A 24,242-nucleotide genomic window follows, 5' to 3' on the forward strand; every position below is an offset into this window, starting at 1 on the left:
ATAAATAGAAACTAAAAACAATATCTGGAGGGAGAAAATACTTGTAAATACATATCTGACAGGTTACATAAAGAATTCTTACTAGACAACAATAAAAAAAGCCAAATAGAAAAGTGGGCAAAAGACTCAAATGTAGAATATATTTGGATAGTCTTCATAAAAGAGGCTATCCAAGTAGCCAACTAACCAAGAAAAGGTGCTCAATTTAAATATCTATTAAAATGCAAATTAAAACTACACTGTGATACCATGGCACACTCACCAAAATATTAAAAAAAAAAAAAAAAAAAGGCTGGGCACAGTGGCTCATGCCTGTAATCCCAGTACTTTGGGAGGCTGAGGCAGGTGGATCACCTGAGGTCAGGAGTTCGAGACCAGCCTGGCCAACATAGTGAACTCCTATCTCTACTAAAAATACAAAAATTAGCTGGGTATGGTGGCACACACCTGTAATCTCAGCTATTTGAGAGGCTGAGGTAAGAGAATCGCTTGAACCTGGGAGGCAGAGGTTGCAGTGAGCTGAGATCATGCCACTGTAGTCCAACCTGGGAGACAGAGCGAGACTCAATGTTAAAAAAAAAAAAAAAAAAAAAAAAAAAAAATTCCAAGGGTTGACGAAGATATGAAACAGCCCAGAACTCTTATACACACTGCTGGTGGAAGTGTTAACTGGTAAAAACACTTTGTGAAACTGCCAGCATCTACAATAACTAAACATAGCTATACCCTATAACCCAGAACACTCCTCCCTAACAGAAATAGAGAAATATGTGTACCAAAGACATGCACAAACATGTTCATGATGCGCATCCGTATTTGTGGTAGCCTCAAACTCGAAACGAACCAGATGCCCATAAACAGTAGACTGGATAAAAAGCAGACTGGACAAAGTCACACAAGGAAACACCATACAGCAAAAAGCAAGCTATGACTAAGGCAGTGACACAGATCTCTTAAAACACAATGCTCAGTGAATGAGGCAGACACAAAAAGAGAACATAGTATATAATACTATTTTTATCTAGTACACAAGTAATCTGTCCTTTTAAGATGCTGGTTATCATCAGTGAATGTAACTGCATGGGGGTACAGAAGGTGGGGCATGCCTCTAGGGTGCTGGCAACATTCTGTTTCTTCAGCTGGGTGCTGAAAAATACATTTAACTTATAAAGTCAATTTACTCCAGGCTGGGGTGGAGGAGCCAGGAAGGAAGAGGTGGTCCATCCAGCTACTGTAATGGAAGCCGCATTGGTACTTTTCCCAGTTGCTCTAACAAAAGCCCCCATGACTGAGCCCTGCTGGCCATCCACACACAAGGCAGCAGCTAGATCAGATCAGGGGAGCTTCAGCCAGAGAATGTCTACAAGGGCCAAGGAGTTCTGCAATGGTCTTCCCTAGTTGGAGCCTTCCCATTAGGGGAAGTTCTCAAGTACCAACTAATATCCTATTTGAATAAGTTGCAACCATTTACACGCTTACACACCCAGACACAGATTATCTTTCAATTTCCCAGCCCTTTGGCTATAACGTGACTGGGCAGTAGGGCTAAAAAATACCCTCAGGTGGCCTTTACCCTTCTAAAGGACCTTGAATATACCAACAGTCTCTCCACATACCAGGAGGATTCAGGGTTCCCATTCCTTGCTTCCTGCAGGGCTGTTCTTGGTCTGAGGATGAGACTATGGCTGTGCCCATGACAGGTGTGATTGGGATTAGAGGAGACCCACATCCACAGGGAAGACAAAAACCATAAAATATAAGCTTATACCTGAGCAGCTAGATTAATCTTCCTGGTATACAGTTTGCCCAGCACCTCCACCACAGCTAAACAGCCTTGTCAGGTTCCCAGTCTCTCCTTCTACCCTGTGCCTATAGGAACCAGCTGGCAGATGGGGAGTCATCTGAGGCTCGAAATATATCAGATGACAACTTCCTCTCCTTCCCCAGCAGGGCCCAAGCACCGGCCACTGCTGATGGGATCTGGCACGCAAGCTCCCACAGTGGCCACGAGTACCAGGCTCACATTTCAAATAGTCTCAACAAGGAGTCTATGTGGTACAGCTAGGGATAGGGGACTCTACAGCTTTCATTCTCAGGAAATATTTCACCTGCAATTTGTCTTTGTCCACTCTAAATTACACAGGTAGTCTATATTCACCATAGAAAAACTCTAAAAAAAAAAAAACAGATAAATGTTAAGTTGGCCAAAATATGAGCACTGAAAAATAATTACAATGACCACTTGGGGATATATATTTATTTCCAGCATATTAAATATAAGAACCAGCAAAGTAAAATACAACACACAAACAAAAACCAGGTTGAGTGGACTGCATTTAGTGAATGATTTTCCATATTAACATGCCTTTAAGTAGGCTGCTAATCAATTGTGGACTTCAATCCCTTACGTTGCTGACACTCAGATTGTTTCCAGTTTCTTGCCATTACAAAGCAGCTGTGATGAACATCCTAGAATAAATGTCTTTGTTCATTTATTCAGTTACGTCCTTAGGTTATATCCCTAGAGATTTCTAATCCTCATTTTTTAAATAGGATCCTCTGTTACCTTAATGTAGGCTCTCTCATGGGATGAACACCCTATCTCACGTATTTATTCATAAATGCTGCAAATTTTCCTCAAAGTACTTGGAGCATAGAAGGGGAAAGGTTAGTAATCAAACAGTCAGAACGAATGTCAACTCCAAAAAACCTTAGCAATTTGTCCCTTCTACACAACCTGTTTGGAAAGCTGAACCATGCGGAATAACCATTTCCTCTTCTTAAACCAAAGGGCAGGCTGTTACCCTGTTTTTAGAACATACACGTGTACAATCAAGCAATATGCAAGCATTTACTATGTGTCAGGCACTGTTCATGGTGCTAGGAATATAGACAAGTACAAAACGGCAAAATCCTTGTCCCCATAGAGTTCACTCAGTAATACTATTTGGACAGTTGGCCTGTAGGTGGTGTCTACTCTTTTTGGCTTTTCTGTATGGTAGGTGTCTATTTATAACAATACAAAAAATAAATATAGAATATATCTTTTCTGGAGTTTAACATTAGATAGCACCATTTTCAATGTTAAAACTCCCTGTTATCTTCACATATGAGCTACAGTAGAATTTTCCTCAGTGTTCAATTACAAGTGTTTGCTCTGGTTCTCCACAGGTTTGCAGAGCTGTTTCCAGGAAGACATACCTTGTATTGAAGAGAGCAGCCTTTACAGCAATGGAAATGGCATCAAACAAATTTCCATCACATTCCAGCAGCTAAGGGAAACAGGAATTGAAGAAGGAAGAAAAACAAATATCATTCCTTACTTTAAACACTACCCCAGTTAAAGGACACTGCTTTTTTTTTTTTTTTGACACACTCTGTTGCCCAGGCTGGAGTACAGTGGTGCAATCTTGGCTCACTGCAACCTCTGCCTCCCAGGTTGAAGCAATTCTCCTGCCTCGGCCTCCTGAGTAGCTGGGATGACAGACATGCACAACCACCCCCCGGCTAATTTTTATACTTTTAGTAGAGACTAGTTTCACCATGTTGGCCAGGCTGGTCTTGAACTCCTGACCTCAAGTGATCCACCTGCCTCAGTCTCACAAAATGCCAGTTATAGGCATAAGCCACTGCACCCGGCCAAGACACTGATTTTTTTTTCTTTCCCTAAATCTATTCTGTGGTCAAGGACACTGATTTCTAAGAAATGCTGACTGTGTGTTAATCAAATAAAGATAACATGTGGCTGCTCTCCTGGCTACCCATGCAGTGACTTGCAGCTTCCTGATACAGTCCTTCACCCTAATTACAGGCACTGCCTTGTCATGGCTGTGCTTACGTGGTCCATGCACACAAGGTCACGGTTGGCCGGGGCTGTGGTATCAACAGTCAGAGGCTGTGGCTTGTGGTGGGCTCCTCCCACAGGCACTCCAGGCAGGTGGGCCTGCCCTGAAGGTGGGACTGATCACTTTTATTTTGCCCCAAATGGCTCCCAATTGTGCTCCAAGTGTTACTCCAGTCTTTGCTAACATATGCTGGCCTCCAAACAAGGAGTGAACGGTGGCTACTGATGCTTCAGCTGCTAACAGGTTCACATTTACTAGTGGAATTACCTCTTGTATATAATAATCAATGTATACCTGATGCTCAGACATGAAATACTACATGTTTTACATTACTTACAATGAAGACTAAGGTCTCTCGGACAAGCTTCTGCCCATGAACAAAAGTGTGGAGTACACTTACGTGTGCTCATCTAGCAAGCAAGGTTAGAGCATATTTAAGTGGAAGGTGCCATATCCTTCTGTCCTCATTTTAGAGAGGCCTTGGCCTGAGGTTACGGAATAAAGCCAACTGGGCTGTCCCAAATAAGGTGAGAAGTCACATGGAGAAAGAAAAGTCACGTATTTCTGTTTTTGTTTAGAGTGTATCTCCTCTTCATTTGAACTGTGAACTCCTAAAGGCTGGGATTCTGTAGTTTTGTTCATCCCTTTATCCCCAGAGCCCAGCAGAAGGGGTGCTATGAAGAAGGTTAGTGATTATTTGTGAAGGAGCCCATCAAAAGACAGCCTTGTGACCAATTTCCCCACCAAAGGTCAACTGTGTGTTGTTAGTGCAAGAAACTTCTAACAGTTATCCCACCTGGGGCAAAAACTGATGCCATTAAAGAACTACAAAGAGCAAAGCAAAGTGAAATTTCTGTGAAATTTTCACTCTCATAAAATAACCCAACTGGGGAAAAACACAATACTGGAAACGGATGGGTCACCTGACTGTAACAGGTTTGAAGTAAATAAGTATGAAAACACGGCAGGGTGCCCAGCTAATAACTGTCTGAACATGGGCTCTGAGGACTTAGATTTCTTTTCCACTACCTTGCTTCAAAGATTTCTACCACCTTGCTTCAAACATGAACTCAATCTATTCAGTACATCTTCAGGTTTGGGATAAAAACTTAATCCCTAAACAAAAGTCTGTCCCCTAACTCACACACAGAAAGCACATTCCCATCATGGCTTTCATGGAAGAACCCCTCTACTGATGAAAATTATGTGAATGCCAAAAATGGATCTACCTCATTAATAATATAATTTTCAAAAATGCTTTTCTAATTCATTAAAAACTTTCCTGAAGATGGCAACTTTTTTCTTTTTTTTTTTTTGAGATGGAGTCTCACTCTGTCACCCAGGATGGAGTGCAATGGTGCCATCTCAGCTCACTACAACCTCTGCCTCCCAGATTCCACTGATTCTCCAGCCTCAGCCTCCCCAATAGCCGGGATGACAGGTGCCCGCCACCATGCCTGGCAAATTTTTGTATTTTTAGTAGAGAAGGGGTTTCACCATGTTGGCCAGGCTCGTCTCAAACTCCTGACCTGAGGTGGTCTAGCTACCTTGGCCTCTCAAAGTGCTGGGATTAGAGGTGTGAGCCACCGCACCCAGTCAGAAAATGACAACATTTTAAAAGCTCATGTGTTCTTCCAAAATAAACAAAACCCTTTAAAAAATATTTCAGAAGAAATCCAAATGCCAGGAGTCTTAAAAAAAGAAAGGTCTACGGATGACAGGGACACAGTGCACATTCCCCTGGATACTCCTGCACACCATGCAACCCCTGCTCACTGAAGAGGACTGCTTCTGAGCTGAGATATTGTCCCAATATTCATCAGTTTTGTAAAAGCCTTTACTAACAGAACAGGCTTCTGTTGCTTTGAGTTTGACTGAATCAAAAGCACCTCCATCCCCATCACTGGGCCATCCCACAAAAGTACCAGTGTGCATGAATACTGAGGATGAACACATTAGCATCATGAACAAATGCAGTGTGCCGCAACACTCGTGTCTTAACTTTTTCTAGTGGGGAAGGGAACAGGACATAATGTTCTTCAGACACAGGATGGAACTCCAGAGTTCACGTCACAGGGCTGCACCTCCCTGGGCAACTATGAAGCCTGCCTCTACCGTCCTCAGTAAGGACTATAGGTTGCCAGTTCCCACCTCCTCAAAACCAGGACCTAAAACTGCCTGCTTGGCAGGAATCATACTACAAGGTACATCCCACTTATCAGAGATGGAAAAAAGCAAACATCTGTAATTTCATTACTTTTACCTATTAGTGGTAGCATTGCAATAGTTACTTGCTAGATAATGGTTACCACTGCTACTTTTTGAGTATACTCCATCCAATATCAAATTAATTAGAAAAATCTAGAAAGCTCCACCCTGTTTTAGTAGAGCCAACATGCAGAGCCAGGCTGTTTCTTTCAATGAAGTTCACCGTCAGTTCACAAATCTCCTTTATCTGCACATTCATTAAAGAATCTATTTGGCCAATGGCTTAGCTTTGTGTCCTTAATCTGAAGTGGAAGATGTAGTTGCCAATCTCAAGTCTCACAAAATTTAACAAAAAGGAATAAAACAGACCCAACAAGAGCCTGTACATAAACAAGCAACCAACTGCTACAGTATTATACAAAAGCAAAATTAAGCCTGGCAGATCACTTGACGTCAGGAGTTCCAGACAAGCCTAGGCAACATGATAAAACCCCATCTCTACTAATAATACGAAAATTAGCTGGGCATGGTGACACATGCCTGTAATCCCAGCTACTTGGGAAGCTGAGGCATGAAATCGCTTGAACTTCAGAAGCAGAGGTTGCAGTGGGCCGAGATCGCGCCAATGCACTCCAGCCTGGGCGACAGAGCAAGACTCCATCTCAAAAACAACAACAACAAAATAATTAATTACAGCTACACAGAGAAGTTACTATTGAGTGCCAAAACCCGGGTAGAGGAGTATTTGGGAGGCAAAGTACAAGGGAGGAAAGGAAAGGCTGGACTAAAAAGATCCCTAAGGGAGTGGGCTCTGTGTGGGAGGAAGCAAGGCCTCTGTAGCCTTACCCAGGAAACCAGGGGCAAGCAGGCTCGGAGCTGTTTAAAAAGCAATGGCACAGTGAGGTCAGAGAAGGTATTCACATCATACAGACCTGACTTTGATATCCAACAGCACTACTAGCAAGCTGAGACCTCCTGGGCTAGTTACTTAACCTCCCTATGTCTTAGTTTCCTAACTTATAAATGGGGAATATAACACTGACCTTTTGCAACAGGTTTATATGGTTTAAATGAAAATGCACGTAAAGAGCTGATCATCCTTCCACACACAATGTACCAACCTGTCTAAATTCTGCCCATCAACTCCGTCTGGCACAACCCAGAGACCACCTCTTGTTTCATTCTTCCCTGACAACTTTTATGGGCAATTTTAGGTGCTACCATTATATTACTATAATTTTACTATAGAATGGCATTATATATATGCTGCTTACATCTATGTTGTATTTAACTTTTTAAAAAATTATTATAGGAGACCATATTTTCCCAACTAATCTCACCCTGTAAGTTGAAACCACTCACCTGAAGAGGAAAAAAGCACTAGAAGGAAAGTAGGCAAACTAGTCTCCAACAAAGGTAGAATATGGCCAGTACAGCAAGGTGATACTCACCAGTACATCCACATAGAGAACCCAGCAGTGCTCCCGAGGACTAATGCAGAGGGTCTTCAGGTCGACACTGCTCTTATTGCTAAATATCCGATAGAGGGTGTTGGCGATCTCTGTGCCAAGGTCATCACCTCCTCGACCTTCAAAGTCAGGGGTAGCATTGGCTGAACTATACAAAACAGAAACAAAAAACCTGGGTGAGTCTAAGTGCAAAAAGCAAAGAGGCAAGGCTTTATTCCAGTTTCCCTGTAGAATGCTGGAAGAGCCAGCTGCTTGATAGAAAGTCACTGAGATGAGACAAGAATGGCATCTGCTACCTTTCCTGCCTCCAGACACACGTAATGAAACAGACCAGCACTAGGACCTGGATTTGTTAGAGTGTGTGATGGGATTTCCCAATAGTTTCTAACAGAAGCCATCTTTAGCCAAAGAGAAACAGGAAAGTGATGGTAATGTGAACCTCAGCCAATAATAATTAACTCTCATATCTTCAGAGTATAATAAATACGCTTGTCTGCCAGGCCCAGGAAGCGGAGAGCCCTACGGAATGAAGCAGTCTGTGTTACAGAGGGGTTTCATCATACCACCTCTAGTTTCACAGCTTTAGAATGCACTAGGATACTTTCAATGTAAAAACCACAATGTAAGCACAATAACCTTTCTGGAATGACTTAAAAGACATGTATGACAGTACGTCAAAGCTTTGTCATAAACTTTAGATATCACTGTACTGAAGAGAAAGAAAGATTATTGGCTCATAAATAGTAGGTTACCTCCTTTATTTGGTGTTTTTCAAGAAAAAAACTTTTTTCTCCTTTTTGGCTTCTTGATATTTATGACCAATAACCTCAACAAAACTAATGGGATTCAACATTAGCCACCCTAAAAACACCGAAGTGTTTAGTAGGACGTTTCTGAGAGTTTTGGCTTAATACAAACAAATTCTTAATATGTATGTGAGATAAGTAAACATTATAGTAATCATTTTATTGTAACAATAAAGGACCAGAAAGGTAAGAAGCCAGTGGTTTCAGCATGGACTCTATGAAATCACGTATGAAAGCCTTCTGACCCTCACCCCATCTGGAAGCCCTACACCAGCTACCAGACACCCAGAGACGGAGTGAGGCAGATGCAGACCCAAAGCCAGCAGATCCAATGAGGTAGGGGAGTTTCACGATAGAGAGCAAACAGTGAGGTGGGAGCAGGAGAGGGGCACAGAGTGTCAATTAGTGTTCAGGGTTACAGGAGACCTCAAACCTGGGATGAGCAGAGCTGGTCAGGCCAGAAAGGCAGGAGGATTCTAGGCAATGCAAAACCTGTGTGAAGGCCCATGGCAGTGCCCACCCCATTTGTATAACACTAAAAGAAATCTCACTTGGTAATACAGGTAAAAGACTGAATTCTAAAATAATCAGACTACACTGTTACATAAAATTTTGCCTCTCTAATTACATATTCTTTCCTTACCACTGTGAGCCAGCAGAATCCCCTTTAAAGTCCCCAAGAGAGACTTCATTACTGCCATAGCAACCTCGCTGTTCCCTGCCTCTGCTGGACTCAGGCATCAAGCCAAGAAAAGCAGCTTGTTTATGGTGAAATAATCAAGTCACCAGGGACCAAGTTTTTACTCTGCACAGCCAGCAAAACACAACCTGTTTTTAATTTAAACACTAAGCAATCAATATTAAGTCCCGTGTTTTAAGTGCTTAAAAATACATCTACAGAGATTTGTGTGTACACAAATCCAGTCAGAGATACTTATGCTCAAAATGTTTATGTTTCCCTGAATGCAGTGGGCACATCCTCCTGGGTGTGACTACTTTCTCTGGGACTAATGCATTAACTCTTCTACAGCCTTGGGGGACAGTTTATAGAGCTTCCCAGGTCCAACTGTCTAAATTAGTCCATCTATAAAATCATACCCCATTAATTTGTTATTTTTTGACATTGGGTTAATGTGGACATTTTTACGTATTTTTAAATGCCTTCACACACACACACACACACACACACACACACACACACACACACACACACACACCCTATCTTTCAGAAGAGCCAGCAGTCAGACAGAGAGGAAGGTTTAGAGACTCATGAGCCCATTGAGCTCTCCTGTGTCTGGATGGTGCCATAGTTGTGCAGTGACTCTGGGGAGGAGGCTGGGAAAATGGAGGGGAATTATTCAGGGTGGGGGATGGAGCACAATGCTTTAAGTAACATAAGAAAGCTAGAGCCCCCATATTCTGCTGATGGGTGAAGACAAAGAGAAATGAGGATTCCACTTCACTACTGGGGCACTCACAGCCCAAGGACTCTTTCCAACAAATTTAGACAGAAATGTAGACCTGGAAAGGGCCTTAGAGACCATCCTCAGAAGATGAAAACCCAAATGCCTACCAGGGTCAGTAAGGTTACTACATGTATCTGAACAAAAGGCAACATACAACTAATAGAGAATGATGGAGGCTGTAGCAAGCAAACTTTCCAGCCCTGACTTAAGGTCCACCTAAAAAAAGAAACATCCCGATATGAAACAAAAATCTCACAGGTGGGATTTGACCTGCAGGATGACACCATGAGACTTCAGATAGTCTAACTCTCTCACTTTACAAGAAGGGAAAGTTTACCATTTTTTGAATGTTTAGTATGAACTAGACACCACTCTTAGCACTTTAGGGGTATTAACTCATTTAATGTTCACAACAACCCTAGGAGATATTGACTCCATTCTAGAAATAAGAAAACTGAATCAGAAGTTATGTAATTTGTCCAACGCCACATGATGAGTGTGCCTGGTAAGCTAAAATTCTAACCCAGGCAGCCTGGCCCTTAACTACTATGCTTCCCTGTACTCTCCTTGAATCTGTAATTTGGCAAGCTTGGTTTACATTCTAATGTTAGTCAGATTTACTTTCCTTGGGTTTACCTTTTGCCTCAAGGAAATGAATGGGTGCTCTGGTCTTGGGACTTATCACTAGACCACAAATGTTGGAGTCAAAGAATGTAGACCACAGAACCCCTAAATAAAAAGCTCCTCTGCTCTGTTACAGAGACAGCGAAAAAAAAACACACAGGCTTCTAGCCACCTGCTCATATGTATCACAATCTACTCCTTCAGTGGGGGGTGTACGCACTTGGTCTTTTGGGCATAAAACCAAATGCTTTCTCCATTTACCAAAACCAATTCAGACCCTTCATAAAGCATGATCAGTCCCTTTTCCAGAGTTGTGGGAAATTGTTTACTGAGTTGGATAAATTAAGATCCTGGGAATGCCACCCCTTCCAGGTCTCCACCCTCCTGACTCATCACCTCCACCCTTCTGCTTGGAACATTTCTGGTTTAACTGGGGTAGGCTGAGATCAAGGCCATGCCTACCTGCAAAGGGACTCTAGACACTGGGGCCATTGTTGCTTGCCTGGCAATCAATCTAGCCTGCAAATCTATGGTCTTACAGCCAGGTCAGTCCAGGCTCACAGCAGAAGGCAGGGATAACTCAGGGCCTTACCCTCCGGTAGTCAACTGGCCCCAACACAGGCCCTAAGGCTGATTCCTCTCTGTGTACACCTGCTCATTTCTGAGCCTGCAGAAGCCTCCCTATAAATGGGTACCAGATCAACAGTAAATTCTGAGCTTTCATCACAAGCCTTTGTCTGAAGTTTCCCAGAGGATTATCTCATCAGCTTGGGAGACTGATTACAATTAGCCTCAAAAGGCTTCTCTGCAGGTTGCCCCTCAGCTTTATAACCACCCCCAGCCCTTCTGCCAGAAAAAGGATCCCCTGTAGCAGCACTAAGCAGGCAAGGAACCCAGATATAGTGGCTCTACCCACCAATGCAGGGCTTGAAGATTCTGGTTCAATTTTGATGAAAAATACAAGTGATCACACTGAAAAATAGTTAAGATCCTAAAGGGAAGTGACAAGTGCAGGGTATCCTGAAATATTTATGAATGAAAAATGTTCTCCTAAACTCCCCTAGTTAAAAACGCAAGCCTCTCTGGGAGGCTAAACCACAGTCCTAAACCCATCAACACAATGGTCGGAGAACTGAGAAGCAATCTGATGGCTTGCCACCTAGTGGCAGCCCAGAGTGATACACCAGCTCACTAAAATCCTATCTTGCTCTTGGGCTTTAGATAGAAACCATCTTTTCCCAAAGTTTCCAAGTTCTCATTGAAAAGAGCCTACTCTTAGACTACAACCAGCAAACCAAAGATACGAAAGGGTCCGATTTTGCTCCCAGTTTAGTGGCAGTGCTGCCAGACATCTCTGGAACAGGACTCAGGGTCCATGCAGCAGCCTTTCCAAAGGGCTGTGAGGGCTATATCGAAGATTTTTCATCATTCCCAGGAAACAGTAAATTATGGAGGTGGTGACAGTGCCTATCTTGGCTCCATATATTATCATCCCAAGCAGACAAAACCAAATGAAATGAATTAGCAGAAAATCAACTGGTTTTCTGAGACCTCTCTACCCCTGGGAATTTAATTAAAACTAGAAGTTGTTGACAAGAAGTTAAATCAAACTAGACTCAGAGCAGCAAGAGAAACCCTCAGCACTGCCCCCACCACCGCCACCACCACCACCGCCACCACCACCGCCGCTGCCACCACCGCCGCCACCACCAACACCGCCGCCGCCACCACCGCCGCCGCCACCACCAACACCACCAATTCCTGTCCTTCCACTAGGTAGCAACTATGTTTCGGCCTGTGGAAAGACAAATGACTTGAGTCGCCCTATGCCTGGAGTCAGGGTGGGAGTGGGCATGTGGCACCCTTATTGCTGGGCACATCTACAGGTGTCCAGAAGCCATTCCTATTCACTGATTCAGAATAAAGGGATGTGCCTGTTTATGCAATTAAAATAATTATGCTCCTTGAAGACTCAAGTGAGGCTCTGATACAGGTGGCAGCCATCAGTGCTTGGTAACATCTCCCATCTCTGTGGGAAATGGGTTTTGTGGTTCTCTCACGGTGATTCTACTTGCTGGGCTGATTACATTAGCTGAGCCACTTAAGGAAGCTAAAGTGTGCCACCTTAAGACTATCTTGAGAAATCGATTCAGGAGAACTATCTGGAAACTGGAGCTCTTAGGTCTGTGGGGATCCTTTTGAGACCACAGAGGAAGAAAAGAGACCAGCAGGCAGCCACTCTAAGCCAGGAAAGATGGGCTACTTCTAGAAGCCAGATCTTGGGGAGAGGCAACTCAAAGGATCCTCTCACACTAGAGTCACTCTTCCTTTACAGCTGGGACAAGAAAGGGACAAGGGCAGCAAGCTAACTTGGAGTCAGGTTTAGACACAGTGAAATGTATACCCCACACCAAGTATCTGAGGGCAACACCCTCTCTTTGGTGTGGTTGAGCTGAATGTCTTTGGTCTGCCTAAAACGAGTGAGGTAGAAGGTAATGAAGGAGATGAAAAGGAAAGCAAATTACAAGCTTCTTACACGTTGTCTGCTCCTCAGTGACTGGTTACTGCACTGAATTAGGCAGATCAAGGTCAGCAGAGGCATTTTGCTTCCTCCAAAGACAAAGGAAAAGGTAAGTTGGGGGCCTGAACAAGGTCATCATCATCCACAGTGACTTAAAAGATGGGCCTTTCCATGGAACAACTCAAGCTGGTAAGAGATGTGCAGAACCAGGAGAGATGACTTGGGGGACCAGAGCAGGGGACAGGAGTAGGCTGGAAAAAAATTAACCAGAAAAATGAACACGGATAGTTCTTGGACTCCCAAGAACAGCCCTCCAAAGCTGGCTTCCACAGGCTGCCTGAAGTAAAACAAGCAAAGATTCACAGGTTGGACAGATCTGAGCTGGCATTTTTAGCTTTGTAACCCTGGGAAAGTCACTTACACTCTCAGAACTCATTTGTCGTCTCTCTCACAGGAGTGCTGTGAGAATCAGCTTCTGTATATGGAAGTGTGGACTGGAAGACTGTAACTCACTCTACAAAAGTGGGTTAACGTTTATGCAGAAAAGGCCGCCATTATGGCCCAAAGCTGCTATCTTCAGAAGGGTCTGTTTGTAAGACTGGCCCTTGGCTGGTATCCAGGAACCTGGCTCTCAGACTATTCTCAGTCAATAGTAAACTGATGGGGGTAGTCCACTATGCCTAGATACTGCAAATAATATGGTTTATGCTGAGCATTAATATACCATAATAATATGGTTATTTGCTTTCCTTTAGAAAACTTCATTATGTATTAAGCAGGGAGTGTCTTGCGTGACCAGCCCCTCGGTAAATATCTTGGGTGCTGAGTCTCTAATGGGCTTTCCTGGGCAGAAATATCACAAATAAGTTACTGCATTTTCATTGCTGTAATAAACCTTAGCTATGAGTATCACTATATGGTAAGTCTAGCAAATCTCGACTATGAGGGTGGTCTTAGGGATCCTGATACAGGGTCAACATTATACACCTACACCTAGCATGAGCCCAGAGATCCTTACCCACTTGAAAAAGGCCTGGCTTCCAGAAGTAAGGTAATTGATAGAAGATGGGACCTGGCTGGCAACCCAATAAAAAGCCCCAACCCCTAGACAGTGGAGCTAACAAGGAGAAATAACACTTGTTGAAAGCCCATCGGGAGTCAGTCACTGTGCTAGGTATTCACTCTGTTTTCATTTCCTCTTCATCACCACGGTATTATTTATTATCCTCATTTTTTAGATGAAGAAATTTGGCCACAGTGAGACTGAGTAACCAGCCTGAGATCACAAAGCCGGCCAGAGAAGGAAGTGACATTCTGGCGCAAGGCTGGCTGCAGACACTGCAGAACCCTCTCTCCTCCCAGCACCCATACTGCCTGCCTAGCTGCCACTTCCTCAGCCTGTCAGGCTGCTTGGCTCACCCTAGGCCTCATCTGTCAACCAAATCATGAACAATTTTCTGCAGAACTAGAGCAGGAAGAAAAACAGGGCATTTAGACCAAATGATCCTTACTGTCTGTCTATGATATTTTTCAAAGCACCGTAACACACATTGCACTTCATTTGACCCGCGTCACAGTCATGTGCTAGGCTGCCTGGCAGATGTCCTCCTTTATTGGACAGAAAAAACAAGGCTCAGCAATCGCCAGGTGGCTAAGACTAGGGCAGGACGCAAGCCAAGAGTCCTGACTAGGTACTCGGCACATAGGAGGAGGTCAGTAAATGCTTGCTGGATGGCTGAATAAGTATAAAAGTGAGTTCAACAGCAAACTAGAGGTTCATTTTCTGAATCTTCAGTTTTAAAATCATTTTTCTTTAAAAATATCTGCATAGACAGTACTGACCAGTCAACAAAGAACTCCAAGTAGCCTTCATTTGGTTTCTCCAGCTTCGGCGTCCCCATTTCTGCTTTCACTCCCACCAAGATGTCTGTGTGACCCTGCAGACACATGCAAGAAGGATCCTCATTCAGGGCAGGCAGCCAGGTACTCCACCACCTCCCTCATCTTGTGGATATACACCCCTGGGGGACTCTCTTAGGAGCCGTGCTAAGACTTGGAAAGTGGCTTTTGGAGGAAGTGAGCAGTCTTTCAGATCTGGATAGACCCCCGCCTCCCTGAGTCTGGCTTGGATCTTGGATGTCCCCAAGAGCAATTTGAATTCCAAAAGCCAGAAGGCATCAACAGCTCGTTCCTTAGGACCTACTTGTTTCTCCACCTGGGAGTGAACCATGGTCCAATACTCACCAGCTTGACCCTGGCGGATCCGCTGGTGTTGGACACCACATCAGTTTCCACTTCGACACATCGGTAGTCCTCACAGCCACGGCCATCCACGCGGAGGTCTTCCTAGGTGTTAACAACCACAGTCCTAAGGCTGTTACCCCAGACCAACAACAGACTCCTAAACTGACTCACTCATATCCCCCTAGAGAAGACATACGCAGTATACCTCTTTTCCTCTTAGTGGATCATCTAAAATTCTGTCCTTGCAGCTAATAATATGACTATTTTACATATGAGGAAATAGAAACTCAGAAGAGTTGAGTGACTTGTCCAAGGTCCTATAGCTAGTGAAGACAAAGCTAGTTTTCCATGCCAGTTGTGTCCGATTGCAAAATCGATACTACATGCCACTATATAGAACATGCACACAAAACAAGATCAAACAAGAGATAAAACAAGCCACCTCTCTCCAAACCTACAATTCTTAAACTGCACCAAGAAGTATATGTTGTCAGAGCTACAGGGTACAACCATCTCAACTGAAGCCCTCCTACCCCTAAAACTCAGCAAGATCTACCGCGTAAATAGTGAAAGACACCTAATCTTCTAAAAGAGGCATTCCCTAGAACAAGGTCAACAAACTAAGTTCCCTTGCTTTTGTAAACAGTTTTACTGGAACATAGCCATACCCACTTGTCTAGGTATTGTCTATGATTGCTTTTGCACTACAAAAGCAGAGCTGAGTGGTTGGGCCAGAGACATGATCCATAAGGCCTCAAATCTTCACTATCTAGTCCTTTACAGGAAGTTTGCTGACTTCCTGTAAGTTGGCAGAAGATGATTTTCAGAGTGGTCTACACACTGCCTGTTCCTTCTGCCTGTTTATTTACTTCTTCAATTATTTGTATCAGTACAACTAATTGATATATTTTATGCTATGGTTATAATCCAATACTATCATTAGTTTTTTGCTGCTCAAAGTGTTCCAAATTTGGCCACTGGGGGCTTCTTAGGTGAGTTTTGTGATCTTTCAACATGCCTCCAACTTTTTGTGAGTAATTTTTACTTTGTGCAACAGAAGCTATCTATCCTCTTGTGTTTTCTCTGCCCAACCCTAGGGATCAAGCCTTTCTCCAAAGAGCCCTGGTTGCTTTTATTGCAGAATGGTACCTAAAACCAGGATCTAGGCGCTAAGTTCATTGCTGTTGGGACTATTATTTCTTCCAGACCTTCTCAGCAGACAAAGCTAGAAAATATAGGTATGCATACTAATCCCCCCCACACAAATCTATGTTTAATTCTGTATCTATCAACATATTTATTAAAAAGCCACAAGTTCATACTGATAGCTCAATTCCAATCTAACATCATATGGTTCATTCTAACCTTTCTCCTTTGCTTATTTGTAACTTCTTTCTCAAAGAAGGAGAAAGCCGGCTCTTATTAGCTACCATGCATTTCTGTATTTGTTCAGTCCTCGTATACCAGTTTCCGAACTTCTAACCTATACCCCTGTACTAACAGCATACACTATTTGCATAAAGTTCTGTCTTTAGCTTCATAGTATCCAGCCAAAATACTGTTTTCCAGTTACTTTAGTTTTAGTTCTTTTCTTCCACAGTGCTCTTCTGTGCAGTTACATTATTCATTTGTAACACAGACTCACTTTTTTTTTTAAGACAATGGCTCTGTAGCCCAGGCTTAAGTGCAGTGTGGCAGGATCTCAGCTTACTACAACCTCCGCCAACCGCGTTCAAACGATTCTCCTGCCTCAGCCTCTGGAGTAGCTGGGATTACAGGTATGCGTGACCATGCCTGGCTAATTTTCATTTGTAAATTTTTGTATTCCAGTTGGGGTTCCCCCACATCCTGGTTATGTTTTAAATTACTTATTTACTTTCGGGGTTTGTGAGTTATCATTATAGTTCTAAGAGACAAAACTCTCAGAAAAGTATGCTCAGAAAAACCTCTCTCTCCTCTTCTCTGTATTATGCTATTTTCATGTCCCCTTCTTCCAATCCACCCCAGATTTCTCTTTAGTTTCTAGTTTATCTTTCTTGTAGTTTCTCTACACAAATAAGCAAATACATTAATTTTTTAATATCCCCTTGTTTCTTATATGAAGAGAGGAATACTTTAGATACTCTCTTATTTAGAAAAAAAAAAAAAAAAAAAAACTATATATATGCAGGAAATCATTCCCCATTGGCTCTTAGAGCTCTTCATAAACATTTTTCAAAAGCAGTTTTTTTTTTTTTTCCAGAAAAAGAATCATTAGTTTCATCAGATTCTCCAAAGAGTTGATGCTTCCCAGAAACATAAAAAGTAAAATAAACTACTGCTCTAAAGTATGTGACTGGCAGTTTACCTTTAAACTGCCTGGATAACAGAATATGTGACTGATTTTTTTTTTTGAGAAATTAAACAGAGAAAAGCAAAACACAGAGGCATGTCCCTACCACACAGTACCGATGATCACCCTCTGCCATATTTGCTTCAGCTCTTTCACCCGTTTAACTTTTCAATGACAGAAAATAAACATCACAAATCAGATGGAAGGTCCTGTGCAGCCTATCCTTTTCCAGCACATTTTGCACATTTCCTCCCTGGAGGAAATCTCCATCTTGAGTCTGGAGATGAATTCAAAAAGCAACAGAATTTCAAGTCTAGGAGAGTGAGCCTTTGGGGTAGAATTCCAGAAGGTGATCTCTCTTCACCAGAGGACCCCTAACTATGTAACTGTGTCTCTTCCCAACATCACCCATGGAACCTGAAGGCTTTCTAGCTCAATCTCTGACACTCTACCCCTCTCCACCTCTATGTGCCCCATCCCCCAGCTAGGAAAGTGAAAACCCAGCCCAGAAACTTCAATGACAAGAAGTTCTTCATGGGGTGTAGATACGGTATCAGTAGCAACATGACTCATGGTTCCAGGCCAGCTCCTGGCACTAACTAGCACCACTTAAGATAAGCCCCTTCCCTCTCTGGACTAGCTTCCTTATTTGTAAAAGATGGAGATTAAATTAAATTAGTCTCAAATGTAGTTCTCTAATTCCACAGATCTATAAATTAAAATGGCTGCAATTATTTGCAATAAATAATAGCAGCTGCTATTTACTGTGCATTTACTATACACCAGATGTGTGAGGAATACTGCACAGTTAATCCATTTAATCCTTTCAATAATCCTGTAAGATAGTGCTATCCATTCTGTTTTACAAATGAGAAAACTGAGGTTAAAAGATGTCAAATGAATGGCTCAAGTTCACACAGCCAGTAACTAGCATTTGAACCTCAAGTCAGAGCTCTTAACTGCTATGCTACACAGTCCGCTGCATTCTAAAGGGTCTCTTCACTTTACAAAAGGACTCAGCACAGACCTCCTTCATAGCATGAACTGGCTTGGACACAAGGTCACAGGGTTTACTACTGTTGCCTCTTTCTTTTTTTTTTTTTGAGACATGGTCTCACTGTCACCCAGGCTGTAGTGCAATGGTGATCATAGCCCACTGCAGCTCAAACTCCTAACTCCTAGGCTCAAGCAATCCTACCTCAGCCTCCTGAGTAGCTAGGACTACAGGAACATGACACCATACCCAGCTGATTTTTAATCTTTTCTTTGGTAGAGATGGGGTCTTGCTATGTTGCCCAAGCTGTCTCAAACTCCTAGTCTCAATGACCCTCCTACCTTAGCCTCCCAAAGTGCTGGGATTACAGGCATGCGCCACCACATTTGGTCTAACTACTTCTAAAATATCACTTGTTCTGAAGGTTAGTCACACCTCTTTATAGTGAAAACCTACTTGTTCGAGGATGGGGCTGGTGGGCTCTCAGAAAACTGAGCCTGATTAGATACTGCCTTTCTACCCTTTAATTCACTCTGCCTCCCAGGAGAAGGTTCAGGTGATAAGCAAAAGTTAAGCTACAAATTTTCCTTTCCAAGCATGCATAATTTTTTCCATAGAAAAAAAGCACCTAAAGAATAAGGGGAAAACAAACCAAAAAACCCAAACTAACCAGCCCATGAATCACTGTACCCAGGGCAACTTTTTTTTTTTTTTTTTTTTAAATATAATTCTCCTTATAAAAGACTTAGGAAATTGCCCAAACCTGCCTGGCCTAGCTCAGAGCCTGGTGCTCTGCCACAGTTCTTATTTATCTGAAGTAGTCAGTAGCAAACGAATTAATCCATGTATGAACACTTAAATAAGAGTCACCCTGAAGTAAAAGCTCCATTTTAAAACTCAAGAGATGTTAACAGCATGGAGTGGTATCCTCTCCTTCTCGGCAGAGGAGACCGACGTGCCTCTAGATCAAGGGCTTCTGGATGTCAGGATAGCTCCTGGTAACTTTCATAGCTGTTACTCATGTGATCACAATAACCCTACCAGTTGGGTGTGGTGTAGTGTGGTGGAAACTGTCACCTTCCAAATTATATTTAAATCTCTGCTGTCACATGCCAGTTTTGTGACCTTGACCTCAATAGCTCTAAGCCTGTTTCTTCATCTAGAAAGTGGGAATAACCCTGACCTTACAGAATTACAAGAGAACAGAAACATCATTAAGCATTTAAGGGAGCCCTGCAGTATTACACATAGGAGTTCCCCCAAAGCAGTTCCATTCCCCTGCTGCTGGGGGCATGCATATTAACTCACTACATCCTCAAAAACAACCCTGAGAGAGGTTACAGATAAGAATGGAGGCACCTAAGTTTCAATCTCCTGTTTGTGACAGAGTGGAAGGACATTTAACTAAGCCCAGACCTGCTTTCCCTGACACCTAGGAAGCCCAGTCCTATTACTGTACTTCTTAATAGAAACTGACAAGTTGGCCCTACCAATCTGACACACCTGGAAGGATTTTATACTCAAAGTGGTCCTCTGAGGTTGTGTTAGTCCCTCATTACCTTGCTTTGACTTGTCTAATACTCCAGAGATTCCTAGAGAAGTGAGACTAAATTCCTTCCCCTATTAGAAGGTGACCCCCACTCCCTTAGGAAAGGGGCCATATCTGGTCCAGCTTCGCAGGCTCAGGCCTGTGACTGGGACTATACAAGCAACAGGAGTCCAGACAGACACTGCTTAAGGTGCACTGCCGGCACTCTAACCAACAAAAAAAAGTTCAGGAGATTTCAGAACTGAATCCGTGAAGATTCCATGGTAGGCTCATTCACCTGCATCCTGACCTTTATTTGGACAGTGTAAATTGTGTTTTGCTCCTCTATAAATATGAAAAATAGGAAAAACTAGGTGTTGATCCTTGTTTGACTTTCCAACCCTGTTGAGTAGCCAGGGATTCCTCTGAAAGGATATGGCTCCATAAGGCTGCACCTGCGGTGTTTGGGCATAAGGCTTTCTGTGCCATGGGTCTGTAAACAGAAAGGTCAGAGAGCTAAAAATCAAAAGTCCTGGGACCCAGCTCTAATTCTGTCATGGCCAGACTGAGCAACTGAATACTGCCTGCTCAATCTCATAGTTGAAAACTAAGCTGAGGCCCTGATCTTCCTCTTCCACGCTGTACCCCTAAACAATGCTTATGATGAAAGCTAGATCCGCAGAAAAGAAATGGAAGCCATCGGCTGAGCCACAACTCCCTTCCATAGCCAAGAACATACATTAAAATGGCTTTCATAGGGTCCCAGGAGCCCTGTGATGGGGTTAATCAACTGCCATGGCCAGGTGTGAACCTATGAGGGCCAGTTTAATGTCCAGGTCATGGCCACAGCACTCAGTTGGCTGACTGGGAAAGCTTTATTGTGCCTACAGCCCTGTAAATACCACATAACAGTCATAATCCAACTCCAACAGCTAAGACCAGGGATAGGTCCCTTAACCAAAGGCATATAATCCACAGGGCGACCGGCTCTTTTTGGCATCAAATACTAGCAGACTAAACTGATTCTTTCACTGGAATCTGATCTCTGATCTGAGAAACTCTTGAGAGAAGAAAGAAGTTAAAAAGGAGCTGACAGGTCATGATATGGAGGAGCCCAGAGAGGCCACACAAAAGTAAAGGTATTTGGCAGAGGCAGGCTCCACAAAGGAGGGAAGCTGGACAGCAAGTGGCTGGAGAGAAGGGATAAATCTTGGGAGAGAAAGCAGAGGTGTCGCTAGAGATAAAGACAGTCAGACAGCCACACAGGCCATGAGGTAATCCACAGAGCCCACGAGAGGTGGTACCTCAGAGCTGCCTGGGGGCTTTCCAGCTCTTGCCACAGATATCCCTTTTCTCTCTCTTTTTTTTTTTTTTTGACACAGAGCCTCTCTCTGTCACTCAGGCTGGAGTACAGGGGTACAATCTTAACTCACTGTAATCTCCTCCAGCCTCAGCCTCCCAAGCAGCTAGGCCTACAGACATACATCATCACACACCGGACTAATTTTTTTTTTTTTGAGATAGAGTGTTGCTATGTTGCCCAGACTGGTCGCCAACTCCTGGCCTCAGGTGATCCTCCCACCTCAGCCTCCCAAAGGGCTGGGGTTACAGGTGTGAGCCACTGTACATGGCCTACCTCTTTTCTTGAGATAACTGAAAAATCCCAATTCCTTCAAATTAAAGGAGGTTTAATACTCAACAGCCACAGGCTGAATCTTTAATGAGGTCACTCTGAAGGCTGGGTATCTAGTGTGGATGGTTTAGGACAAAGTCACACTTCTGATGGAAAAACAAACTTGAGAGGGAGCCAGCATTTTTTCTGTGTTGACCACAGGCCAAGTGCTTGACATCTCCTATCTCATCATTCCTCATAACCCCATTCTACCTCCAGGTGCATATGTCCCCATTTTACACAAGGGGAAGCAGGCTCAGTTATGCAAGCAAAATCACTTATTATAAACGGTGAAGGTGCCTGCTCAACCTGACTCCACAGCCTCATTCAAGCAGAGGCAAGGAAACCATGTGACTTCAGCAGGAGAGAGCAGAGATTCTTGCATCATGATTTGGTCTGAACCAGGTCAATGGTTTGTCCATGGGCCAATGTCTGATGACTGCCCCCAAATTTTCCAACACTTTATGATAATGTCCATTTTCAGACTCCAGCCCCAGAGAGTCTGATTCAGAATGTTGGTGAAGCCTCAGAATCGTTATTTTGCAGGTGAGTAATACGCACTTCAATGCTTTAGAATCCCTGCGCTAGGAGGGAAGTTAGCAATGGCTTCTCCTGGATGCAGAAAATACATATCTAGCCGATTAAGCCAGAAAAGAGAATAAATCCTAGATTCTAAAAATTCTGACGTCTGCCCCAAGTTCTGCAGAGAAAACCGTTCACTAGTAAGACAAAACCTATACAAAGAAATGCAACATAGGGTTCTAAAGGAACTTACAATAAATGTGGGAAAAATGCAACCAAAACAATACAGCAGCATATGCCATATACTATTTAAGCTCTAGAAAAACCGGGGAGTGGGATGTCAATTAGAACCTTCTCCTTCTCTTCCTGTTCCCACAAGCTTTCAGAGGAAAGGGGAAAGAAAAGGAGGTAGAAGAAGTAAAGACTCTCTCCCACCTTGATCTTGGGATCCCTACTGAGGAAGTGGAAGACAATGAGGCAGGAGGGTGGCCTCAGAGTCAAGTACGGGCTTTGCAATCAGACAGATCTGAATTTAAATCCCAGCTCCACCATTCAATTACTGTTATCACCTTGAGCTCAGTTCCATGTCTGTAGAGATAATACTTAACCTTCAGAACTGTAGTAAACATTCAATGAAATGAAAATTATAATATGTACCTAATAAGAATGGGATACAGCCTTCAAAGACTGAAAAAGAACCTAACAGAAACCAACCAAATCATTTATCAAAACACTGATTTAACTAACCTTTTTGATTCTCTGTTCTCCCCTGGGAGAGGGGATCTGTTCACCAGGTTGACTCAAATTGTATCACCTAGACTCCCCTTGCTGGCTTCTGGTTGAATTTGCCCAATATAAAATACCAGATCAGAGGGTGCCCCTCACCCCCGAGGGGCCACATTTCTGATAGGGCTTGCATCTATCCAAGACCATGACTTCTGTTAGACAGCTTTCCTCCACAGTTCCAGCTATCACTGAAATATGGTAATACTGTTTCCTCACCGAGCCCCTTTGGACTAAGGGCAGTAGCCACTCCCAGTAGTTGTTTGTCTCCAGGCTCCTCAACATCTCTTACTGCTTCCCTGAAACCTACCCACACTGCTCTAGAGTCCCATCATAAAAGTCTCCTGAACTATCTGAAGTGGATTCATTTTCTGCCCAAAACTAAAATGATCCATCCTACCTTCTCACAAACTAACTTCTCCCAAGTGTGACACATCCTCTAATAGCCATGTTTTAGCCTAATTATTCTATCTACCCTTTCCCTCCACCCCCAAAAAGAACCAGTTTCTTTCTCTTGGAAACATGAGTTCAGAACTGAACTAGAAGGAATGGTCTCTTTTACAGAAGGAACCACATTATTTCTACCACTGGCCCAAGAAACAGAAAACCAATCTGCGGAGAGACCAAAACAAAGCAAAGAGGGGAAAAAAAGGCAGAGATGGGCAAGAGAGAGCCTTGCTCATCCAAGTGCCCATGGATTCCTGGAGAAACACTTGTAGCCTTGTAATCCACACTATTTTGCTTGAGCCAGTGTGTTGGTTACCATTACTAGCAACTGAATCCTGAACACAACATCATAAGGTTGACTTCAACTACTTCTAATTATCACCAAAACAAGATGAAATACTCCCTGAAATAGTAAAAGAACCAAAGGCTGAAGGGAAAGGGACATCAGAAGCTGAAATGGACTTTACTGGACCAAAGGTGAAAAGTAAACCATAAAATGACTAGGACTATACACGCAACAGGAGTCCAGGCAGGCACCGCTTAAGGTGCACTGCCAGCACTCTCTAACCAGCAAAACAAAAGTTCAGGAGATTTCAGAACTGAATCCATGAAGATTTCATGGTAGGCTCATTCACCTGCATCCTGACCTATATTTGGACAGTGTAAATTGTGTTTTGCTCCTCCATAAATATGACATATTTTTGGCCAATGATCATAAGCCCTTATGAAGAGGTCGATTTGAAGCCTGTTACTCGGCATGGCTCTGTGATACACAGAGCTA

At 43.2% G+C, this 24,242-nt stretch overlaps 1 protein-coding gene and 1 long non-coding RNA gene across 4 annotated transcripts in view; one reads left to right on the forward strand and one right to left on the reverse strand.

Annotated features, from left to right (window-relative positions):
- The window catches only part of EXOSC7 (exosome component 7), a 37,074-nt gene that overhangs the window by 9,432 nt on the left and 3,400 nt on the right, over positions 1-24,242 (reverse strand). For all 3 annotated transcript variants that reach the window (XR_004275070.1, XM_032298049.1, XM_032298050.1), the window contains exons 2-5: positions 15,184-15,285; positions 14,782-14,876; positions 7,505-7,670; positions 3,202-3,272 (exon numbers count right to left, since the gene is read on the reverse strand). Coding sequence is in view for 2 of the 3 variants with exons in the window: in XM_032298049.1 (XP_032153940.1) it covers positions 3,202-3,272; positions 7,505-7,670; positions 14,782-14,876; positions 15,184-15,285 (434 nt within the window). In the remaining variant the exon portion in view is untranslated. The remainder of the gene's footprint in view (positions 1-3,201; positions 3,273-7,504; positions 7,671-14,781; positions 14,877-15,183; positions 15,286-24,242) is intronic.
- LOC116564754 lies at positions 22,155-22,870 on the forward strand. Its single transcript, XR_004275071.1, has 2 exons — positions 22,155-22,255; positions 22,611-22,870. It is a non-coding gene; the product is annotated as an uncharacterized LOC116564754 (long non-coding RNA).

Source organism: Sapajus apella, unplaced genomic scaffold, assembly GCF_009761245.1.
Source record: "Sapajus apella isolate SASKATOON/1434 unplaced genomic scaffold, GSC_monkey_1.0 scaffold38, whole genome shotgun sequence".
NCBI lineage: Eukaryota > Metazoa > Chordata > Mammalia > Primates > Cebidae > Sapajus > Sapajus apella.